The 11,028-nt window shown below is 42.7% G+C and overlaps 1 protein-coding gene across 1 annotated transcript; it reads right to left on the bottom strand.

Annotated features, from left to right (window-relative positions):
* Nucleotides 1-843: 843 nt before the first annotated feature.
* LOC123484590 (zinc finger protein 2 homolog) lies at nt 844-1,995 on the bottom strand (the record flags this gene model as incomplete). The annotated part of the gene is made up of 1 exon (XM_045215082.1): nt 844-1,995. A coding segment is annotated over one exon (1,152 nt), but the record flags the coding sequence as incomplete, so codon positions are not given.
* Between the last annotated feature and the right edge of the window lie 9,033 nt (nt 1,996-11,028).

The raw sequence follows: 11,028 nt of genomic DNA, 5'->3' as shown, positions 1-11,028 counted from the left end.
CATAGACGCATGTGTTATCCTGCGTCCATGTTTATAGGCTGCAAGTACGTTGAAATGAAGTTGTTTTCAAGTCGTTGAAACAACGACCTAAAAAAACATATTTTTAACTTTAACTTTCAACCAAAACCAAACATAGATTGGACCTCGAGCATAGTCTTCTTTTCAACGTCTTTTCAACTATATTTTGCAAGGTGGGATACTGCCCAATGTCAAAACACAGTTTTAACGTGTCCAAATCAATAACCAATATGCAGAAATAGTTTGTGATAAATGGAAAACCTAAACATAACATGTACTATCGACACAAACATGTTCCACAATAGTAATCATAATACTTGTATTTTTTTAAACAACCACCTTATTAACTGCACAAGCACCAAAAACACTGTTGTTTTGACAAGTGGCAATAAATCACTAATATCGATTAGGGGGGAAAATCAGGTTGTACCTGCTGTTGAAACTAACACAACAAAAAAATACACATGGAAACGGGCGATATCTTTTACTTCACTGGTTAGAGGACAACCTGCAGAAGACAGTCAGCTACATTTTGGAGTGATGCATTTAAATTTAGCAGTCCCCAAAACGAAGAGAAACGCAACACTTATTTGTCATCACTCATATCGATATCATGTTGAAATCAATTGCGCGCGAGGGGGAGAATGAGGTTGCACGTCCTGTTAAAACTAACAGCTCAAAAACCACACGGAATCTGGGAATAATGTGTACATCACTGGTCAGAGGACAATTTGTAGAAAACAGCTAGCTACATTTAGAAGTGTTGCATTTTGATTCAAGTGGGTCGCCAACGTGGTAAGTGTAACACAACTCATTTCAGAGCCTTCATGTATGTACTTTCTGATGTTTAATCAGAGTTTTTTTAGCAGTGTATCTCTTGCCACATTGATCACAGCTATAAGGCTTCTCTCCTGTGTGTATTCTCTGGTGGATAGTCAGACTGGTAGATGTAGTAAAACTCTTCCCGCATTGATCACAGCTATAAGATTTCTCTCCTGTGTGCATTCTCAAATGTGCCATCAGGTTGCTTGATTGAGTAAAACTCTTCCCACATTGATCACAGCTATAAGGCTTCTCTCCTGTGTGTATTCTCTGGTGACTAGTCAGATGGCTAGATGTAGTAAAACTCTTCCCACATTGATCACAGCTATAAGGTTTCTCTCCTGTGTGCATTCTCAAATGTACCATCAGCTTGCTTGATCGACTAAAACTCTTCCCACATTGATCACAGCTATAAGGCTTCTCTCCTGTGTGTATTCTCTGGTGGATAGTCAGACTGGTAGATGTAGTAAAACTCTTCCCACATTGATCACAGCTATAAGGTTTCTCTCCTGTGTGTATTCTCTGGTGGATAGTCAGATGGCTAGATCGACTAAAACTCTTCCCACATTGATCACAGCTATAAGGCTTCTCTCCTGTGTGTATTCTCTGGTGGATAGTCAGACTGGTAGATGTAGTAAAACTCTTCCCGCATTGATCACAGCGATAAGGTTTCTCTCCTGTGTGCATTCTCAAATGTATCATCAGGCTGCTTGATCGACTAAAACTCTTCCCACATTGATCACAGCTATAAAGTTTCTCTCCTGTGTGCATTCTCAAATGTACCATCAGGTTGCTTGATTGACTAAAACTATTCCCACATTGATCACAGCTATAAGGCTTCTCTCCTGTGTGTGTTCTCTGGTGTGATTCTGTTCTGAAATGTACCTTCATGTTGCTTGATTGACTAAAACTCTTCCCACATTGATCGCAGCTATATAGTTTCTCTCCTGTGTGTGTTCTCTGGTGGATAGTCAGACTGGTAGATGAAGTAAAATTCTTCCCACATTGATCGCAGCTATAAGGTTTCTCTCCTGTATGGATTCTCATATGTCTTTTAAGGTCTGCTGAAGAGTTGAATATCTTCCCACAGTCAGAGCAGCAGTGAGATTTCTTCCCTGTGGGTTTCCGCTGGTGTTTCTTGAGATGTTCTGATCTGGAGGGACTCTTCTCTGCCTCCTCAGCTTCATGATGTTGTTGAGGCTCCCCAGAGGATCCACGATAGTCACGTCTCTCTTCTGTGTGAACGACAAAGTCAGACAGATGGTTAAAGGCCCACAACAGCAGAAATACTGTTTATTTGAGGTAAAAGGTGATGCCCAGAGCGTACCCATGAAGCTGTACAACAATTGACATCTGTTAAATTAAATTAAATTATTTGACAATTGTCTTAAGACAGTCAAGTGAGCAATAATAGTAATATCTTGTCTTGTTTTCACATTAGTAGTAACATCGATGATTGTAGGCCAGAAATATGAATACACACAAAACATATGAACAAAATCATCCACTGTGAAAGTTGATACTTCCAGGCCCTTCATATGTAGGCTATGAGCAGCACTTCGTTAAATTGATCAAATCAGTTATTGTTTTCTTGATCAAACCGTGAGCAACACCTGTCAAACTCATTTCTCTCAAAACACAGGGATGTCGATTCACACGGGACTAGTATTACCAGAGGACCTTGGAGTTCGCCAAAAAACAGTAGGTTATTCTGGCTTGAATTTTACTCTCCTGCCATGTAAATACGCCATGCCCGCTAAAATTACAGATGTGGTGTTTTGTGTTGTGCTATATTACTTCCTATCCACGGGAGAGTACATTTGTTATAAAATAATATTAGTTTTAAGTTTCTCATTTTTTGTACATAATATAACCATATACAATTTATGTATCACATGTCTTAGAGCGATGGACTGTGCCATCTCCGTGGCCTCCACAAAGTCTTGTGCACCAGCTGTTCCGGACGACTGTATGATCACTCTCTCCTTAGCCGATGTGAGTATGACCTTTAACCCCTGTAAATCTAAGCCGTTGGGGAGGGGGTCTAAACTGACATATGGAATTGTTTTAAGATGGTCGTACTATGGATTACTTAAATTACTTAGATTGAAGCAAATTTGCGTCAATTGACTCCAAGGGGTTAAACAGGTTAATCTTCACAGACAGATTACCAGGACGCGTACTCAAGAGCATGCACTGACCAGCTGGCAAGAGTCTTCACTGACATTTTAAAACGTCTCCCTGACCGCGTCTGTAATACCTACATGTTTCAAGCAGAGGCATTAATATGGAGTTGGTCCCCCTTTGCTGCTATAACAGCCTCCACTCTTCTAGGAAGGCTTTCCACTAGATGTTGGAACATTGCTGCGAGGGACTTGCTTCCATTCAGCCACAAGAGCTTTAGTGAGGTCGGGCACTGACGTTGGGCGATTAGGCCTGGCTCGCAGTCGGCCTTCCAATTCATCCCAAAGGTGTTCGATGGGGTTGAGGTCAGGGCTCTGTGCAGGCAAGTCAAGTTCTTCCACACCGATCTCGACAAACCATTTCTGTTTGGACTTTGCTTTACGCACAGGGGCATTGTCATGCTGAAACAGGAAAGGGCCTTCCCCAAGCTGTTGCCACAAAGTTGGAAGCACAGAATCGTCTAGAATGTCACTGTATGATGTAGCGTTAAGATTTCCCTTCACTGGAACTAAGGGGACCGAACCATGAATAACAGCCCCAGGCCATTATTCCTCCTCCACCAAACATTACAGTTGGCACTATGCATTGGGGCAAGTAGTGTTCTCCGGGCGTCCGCTAAACCCAGATTCGTCCGTCGGATTGATCACTCCAGTGAACGCCTTTCTACTGCTCCAGAGTCCAATGGCAGCGAGCTTTACACCACTCCAGCCGACACTTGGCATTGCGCATGGTGATCTGGGGCTTGTGTGCGGCTGCTCGGCCATGGAAAGGTGGCATCCTATGACGGTGCTACGTTTAAAGTCACTGAGCGCTTCAGTAAGGCCATTCTACTGCCAACGTTTGTCTATAAAATTGCATGGCTGTGTGCTCGATTTTATACACCTGTCAGCAACGGTTGTGGCTGAAACAGCTGAATCGACTAATTTGAAGGGGTGTCCACATACTTTTGTATATATAGTGTTTTTGCGACTGCTCGACTAAAAAAATCTCTGTCGACAAAACAGCCTATCGACCAAACAATCGACCAGTCGACTAGGGTCAGCCCTAATAAAAATGAAAATACATTTGCAGAATATTATACAATGACTTATCAACAGCTCCAACAATTTCACCCCCACAGGAAAGCCTCACTGGCAGATATAGAAAGACCCATAAACTGTATAGCCATTGATTCTTTAAGAATATAACTTTTAAATGCCTCAAATATTTCAACTGTCTTACCCCATCAGAAACCAAAACATGAGCTCATATAACGCCACTGTTTGTAAACAAACACTGTATAGTCTCAATTTGGTTAAAACTGTGATTTTGACCTCATGGATGGCCAGTCCTTGTATTCATAGTGTAGTGAATTCCAGGGGTAGCCCTGAGCTGGACTCAAACCTGGGTCCAGAGACTGTCAAGCCAACACCTGATAACTGTTATACCAAGATGTCTGAACTTATTGATGAGGTCGCTAGGTTTTGGGTTAAGGTTGCTACAATAGCTTTCTCTATGAATTTGAGAGTGGTTACATTTCTCCAGCCCCCATCCCTCAGCTGTTTACCAAACCAAGTCTCTCTGGGAAGCCATTTTGTTGCTGTTTAAATCCTAGGTTGTTCCTTTAAAAAAGCCACACATCAATCAATCAACCAATCTGCAGTTCAAACAATAACAAAGCTGTCATTCCGCCACTGTTTTGGTAATAAGATGATGATGGGGCTGGAGAAATGTAACTACTCTCAAATTCATAGACAGACCTATGGATGCAAGGACTGACCATCCATGATATCAACATTATAGTTTTAACTTTGAGGCGATACAGTGTTGGTTCACATTGTTTCTAAACCTTGGAGTAAAAAAAGCTTATTTGGGGTTCTGATGGGGTACGACAGTTGAACTAAGCTTATGAGGCATGTGTTATATTCTTCAAGAATGTAAATAATTTAAAAGTCCAAATATGGATGTAGCAACTGCAGATTTCCCCATTAACACCACACATCAGTTCAACAACTGCAGAGTTTGTGCCTCTGTTTTTAAGACGCATCTTACTGCTTAGTTCATCATTAGAACCATTGGATGCCTTAAGGTGCCTTTGGGAAACCGGAACCAGATATCCAGTTCCCTCCTCTTCTTCCTCCTCCTTTTTCGATGTGACAGTCATCTCCCCCTCTTCTTTCACTCCAAAAACTGCATCCTCCTCTTCTTTCAATGTAACATCATCCTCCTCTTTCACTCTGAACGCGTCTTCCTCTTTTTTCACTGTAACATCCTCCTCCTCTTTCACTCTGAACGCGTCTTCCTCTTCTTTCACTGTAACGTCTTTCTCTTCTTCTTTCACGGTAACAGCCTCACCCTCTACTTTTTTTTGTATTGTAACATCCTCCTCTTCCCCCTCCTCTTTCACTCCAAAAACTGCATCCTCCTCCTCTTTCACTCTGAACGCGTCTTCCTCTTCTTTCACTGTAACGTCTTTCTCTTCTTCTTTCACGGTAACAGCCTCACCCTCTACTTGTTTTTGTATTGTAACATCCTCCTCTTCCTCCTCCTCTTTCACTAGAGCTTCTTTCTCCGTCCAGCAGACCTCCTCTTCTTTAGCAGGAGGAGAGTAGCTTAGTGACCTCATGGTCGGGGATGTTAGCTAGCTAGGCTAGTGCTAACTTAACCAGCCAGCTAGCTGACCAATAACAACAACACCGTAAATATGAAATTAAATGGGATAACTAACTAGACGACAGAAGTGGGTTTAAAACACAGTGGCTAATATACACGAAAGCGTCTAAAGAGCTTTATTGGTTGGGCTATTTTGTCTAGCAAGCTACCGAGGTGTCTGACTAACTGTTGCTGCTGTTGAAAGAAGCGTCCCGTCCACTAGATTATACGTCACACTAGCAGCATAGCCTTAAAGTCCCACATCGCCATCTGCTGACTGGAGTGGGTAACGAAGTTGAGTAAAATGTAGATTTTATTTTCAGACAAAAAGTTAAAGCGTAGGAAGCATTAGTTTTTTTTACCCACCAATGTAACAACACAGTGTGGTTAAAGACTTAGTAAATTAGTTGTAGTCACGATCTGGTTAGCTATAAGAACAAACAGTTATGTTTTTGCGTTATTACGTATTTATTAACTTATTTCCGGATATCTTCTAAACAACCCATAGTGCACTATTTCTCAACGTCATATGGGGGATCTGCTCTGTGCTACTGAGTTCATATACTAGCTCAAACTGACTAATCTCAGCCACACCTCATGCTCTTCTCAGACTGTGTGGCCAAAGACTTTTATAACTAACCCAAGATAGACCAGAGCCTGTCGTTTCCAATGGGAGCAAAGTAATCATAGTGGGCAGAACAAGCAAGGAGGTGGGCAGAGCCAAGCAGGAGCAAGAGAGCTCCTATTGGCCCGTTCTAGAATATATTTGCATATTTCCTTTAGGGAACGCCTACTTTGTGAAGATTGCCCATGAGCAATAACTCAATTCGCCCTTACACTCCTTCTAAACAACGCAATTTTTTACAACTTTGGCAAAGGGTAAAGTCTACAAAACGTAGTCCACTCTGTTTGTTACATATTCTAGTGATGGAAACAGAAAACTGTATTGAGATCAAATGTTTCATAGATTAAAAAAAAAAATAGCCGAATATCGGCCAAAATCCATCTCGCTCCATCTTCTCCCACTGCCGGCCACTGGGCTTCCTCTCAACACCATATTTGGTATTGAGTTGAAACGCCAACCGGATGTTTCACATTTATACATCAGGTGAAATATCTGGCTCATTGTTCTATCTGTGGTGTGGTTGTGTTATTAGGTGGTGGGCAGAAGCTGAAAAGAGTGAAGTTAATCGATCCCAGTCGAGGAAGGACCTGATTTTTTTGTATATGACAGTAAAATATTGTTATGATGACTATAACATTTGTTGGCACCTTAAATTCTTGCACATTTTCGCATAAAAAGTATATTTCAACACTCTGTCTGCTCAGGCAACATTGATGAACTCCTAAACTAAGAACCAATCAGAGGTCCCGTACATAACCCTCGTGATCAAGGCAGCCAATGGCCTGCTTCTATCTACGATGTAACTACAGCCTCTTGTAAAAACTGCTGTCTGATGAAGAGAAACAGATATATCTAGCTCCCGAAGACTGAAATAAGATAAATATAATGTTTCCAGTGCACTTGAAATATTCAGCATGCAATAAGAATTGTCTTGATAGTATGAAGAGGTACAGTGGAAAATAAGTATTTGGTCAATAACAAAAGTTTCTCAATACTTTGTTATATACCCTTTGTTGGCAATGACACAGGTCAAACGTTTTCTGTAAGTCTTCACAAGGTTTTCACACACTGTTGCTGGTATTTTGGCCCATTCCTCCATGCAGATCTCATCTAGAGCAGTGATGTTTTGGGGCTGTCGCTGGGCAACACAGACTTTCAACTCCCTCCAAAAATTTTCTATGGGGTTGAGATCTGGAGACTGGCTAGGCCACTCCAGGACCTTGAAATGCTTCTTACGAAACTACTCCTTCGTTGCCCGGGTGGTGTGTTTGGGATCATTGTCATGCTGAAAGACCCAGCCACGTTTCATCTTCAATGCCCTTGCTGATGGAAGGAGGTTTTCACTCAAAATCTCACGATACATTCATTCTTTCCTTTACAGGGATCAGTCGTCCTGGTCATTCATCCTACTTTACTATCAACTGGCTAGCTGCATCTTTCATCCTACTTTACTATCAACTGGCTAGCCGTATCTATCATTCATCCTACTTTACTATCAACTGGCTCGCTGTATCATTCACCCTACTTTACTATCAACTGGCCAGCTGTATCATTCATCCTACTTTAATATCATCTGGCTAGCTGTATCTATCATTCATCCTACTTTACTATCAACTGGCCAGCTGTATCATTCATCCTACTTTACTATCAATTGGCCAGCTGCATCATTCATCCTACTTTACTATCAACTGGCTAGCTGCATCATCAATCAATCAATCAATTTTATTTTATATAGCCCTTCGTACATCAGCTAATATCTCGAAGTGCTGTACAGAAACCCAGCCTAAAACCCCAAACAGCTAGTAATGCAGGTGTAGAAGCACGGTGGCTAGGAAAAACTCCCTAGAAAGGCCAAAACCTAGGAAGAAACCTAGAGAGGAACCAGGCTATGAGGGGTGGCCAGTCCTCTTCTGGCTGTGCCGGGTGGAGATTATAACAGAACCATGCCAAGATGTTCAAAAATTTTCATAAGTGACAAGCATGGTCAAATAATAATCAGGAATAAATCTCAGTTGGCTTTTCATAGCCGATCATTAAGAGTTGAAAACAGCAGGTCTGGGACAGGTAGGGGTTCCATAACCGCAGGCAGAACAGTTGAAACTGGAATAGCAGCAAGGCCAGGCGGACTGGGGACAGCAAGGAGTCACCACGGCCGGTAGTCCCGACGTATGGTCCTAGGGCTCAGGTCTCTCAGTTGGCTTTTCATAGCCGATCATTAAGAGTTGAAAACAGCAGGTCTGGGACAGGTAGGGGTTTCGTAACCGCAGGCAGAACAGTTGAAACTGGAATAGCAGCAAGGCCAGGCGGACTGGGGACAGCAAGGTGTCAGCATGCCCGGTAGTCCTGACGTATGGTCCTAGGGCTCAGGTTCTCAGAGAGAAAGAGAGAACGAGAGAATTAGAGAGAGCATACTTAAATTCACACAGGACACTGGATAAGACAGGAGAAGTACTCCAGGTATAACCAACTGACCCCAGCCCCCGACACATAAACTACTGCAGCATAAATACTGGAGGCTGAGACAGGAGCGGTCCGGGAGACACTGTGGCCCCATCCGAAGAAACCCCGGACAGGGCCAAACAGGAAGGATATAACCCCACCCACTCTGCCAAAGCACAGCCCCCGCACCACTAGAGGGATATCCTCAACCACCAACTTACAATCCTGAGACAAGGCCGAGTATAGCCCACAGAGGTCTCCACCACAGCACAAACCAAGGGGGGCGCCAACCCCAGACAGGAAGATCACGTCAGTAACTCAACCCACTCAAGTGACGCACCCCTCCTAGGGATGGCATGAAAGAGCACCAGCAAGCCAGTGACTCAGCCCCTGTAACAGGGTTAGAGGCAGAGAACCCCAGTGGAGAGAGGGGAACCGGCCTGGCAGAGACAGCAAGGGCTGTTCGTTGCTCCAGAGCCTTTCCGTTCACCTTCACACTCCTGGGCCAGACTACACTCAATCATATGACCTACTGAAGAGATAAGTCTTCAGTAAAGACTTAAAGGTTGAGACCGAGTCTGCGTCTCTCACATGGGTAGGCAGACTGTTCCATAAAAATTGAGATCTATAGGAGAAAGCCCTGCCTCCCGCTGTTTGCTTAGATTCTACTTTACTATCAACTGGCTAGCTGTATCTATCATTTATCCTACTTTACTATCAACTGGCCAGCTGTATCTATCATTCATCCTACTTTACTCTCAACTGGCCAGCTGCATCATTCATTCTACTTTACTATCAACTGGCCAGCTGTATCTATCATTCATCCTAATTTACTATCAACTGGCTAGCTGTATCTATAATTTATCTTACTTTACTATCAACTGGCCAGCTGTATCTATCATTCATCCTACTTTACTATCAACTGGCCAGCTGCATCATTCATCCTACTTTACTATCAACTGGCCAGCTGCATCATTCATCCTACTTTACTATCAACTGGCCAGCTGCATCTATCATTCATCCTACTTTACTATCAACTGGCCAGCTGCATCATTCATCCTACTTTACTATCAACTAGCCAGCTGCATCATTCATCCTACTTTTCACCGAAACAGTGGCGGGGAACTTGTTTTTGCTGCTGATTGCCCCTTTTAAGGTACCATTCCATTGGTTCCAAAAGGAGAGAATAATATATTTATAAGTATTGGACATAAACAATAATAAATAAACTCAACTGCGTTACCCACTCCAGCCAGCAGATGGCGATGTGCGTCTTTCAGGCGATGCTGTCAGAGTGTGACGTATAATCTAGTGGACGGAACGCTTCTTCAACAACAGCTAGTCAGCCACCTCGGTAGCTTCAAGCTCTTAGACGCTTTCGTGTATATTATCCAGTGTGTTTTAAAAGCACTCCTGTCACCTTGTGTCGTATAGCTAGCTAGTTACCCCTTGAATGTAATATTTATGTTGCTATAGCTAGCTAATGCTAACATCTCCGACCATGAGCTCACTAAGCTACTATCCTCCTGCTAAACAAGAGGAGGTCTGCAGGACGGAGAAAGAGGGTCTTTGGCTGAACATTGTCGTGAAAGAGGAGAAGGATGAGGAGGATGTCACAGTAAAACAAGAATATGAGGGTGAGGCTGTTACCGTGAAAGAAGAAGAGAAAGACGTTACAGTGAAAGAAGAGGAAGACGCGTTCAGAGTGAAAGAGGAGGAGGCTGTTACCGTGAAAGAAGAAGAGAAAGACGTTACAGTGAAAGAAGAGGGAGAAGCGTTAAGAGTGAAAGAGGAGGAGGATGTTACCGTGAAAGAAGAAGTGAAAGACGTTACAGTGAAAGAAGAGGAAGAAGCGTTAAGAGTGAAAAGAGAAGATAATATTACCGTGAAAGAAGAGGATGCCGTTTTTGGAGCGAAGAGGGAGGGAGAGATAACTGTCACATTGAAGGAGGAGGAAGAGACTGAAGGTCTAATTAACACCAGTAAGTGCTGTCTTAAAAATAGTATCACTAACTGTTGTTGAACTGAGACGTGGTTTTAAAACGCCATTCAACTGAAGTGATACATGTGATTATGTTCTTTTTTAATGTAGAAATTGTAAAAACTATATTAAGTAGCCTAATAATGGACTAAAGGAGCCGTTTGAACCAGAATCTGGGCTTACAGGAGACGTTGAATATGGAGATCCTCCTTTTCAAGCTTAATAATGTCAAAATACGTTCTGGACTAAGCAAAGAATGGAGTTTCGCTGAGCAACTATGATCAGTACTGCTGTCCCACCGGTATGTACTCCCAAAAAAGGTTTAAAT

Source organism: Coregonus clupeaformis, unplaced genomic scaffold (genome assembly GCF_020615455.1).
Source record: "Coregonus clupeaformis isolate EN_2021a unplaced genomic scaffold, ASM2061545v1 scaf0365, whole genome shotgun sequence".
NCBI classification, from domain to species: domain Eukaryota; kingdom Metazoa; phylum Chordata; class Actinopteri; order Salmoniformes; family Salmonidae; genus Coregonus; species Coregonus clupeaformis.
This window is presented reverse-complemented; position numbering and strand designations above follow the sequence as displayed.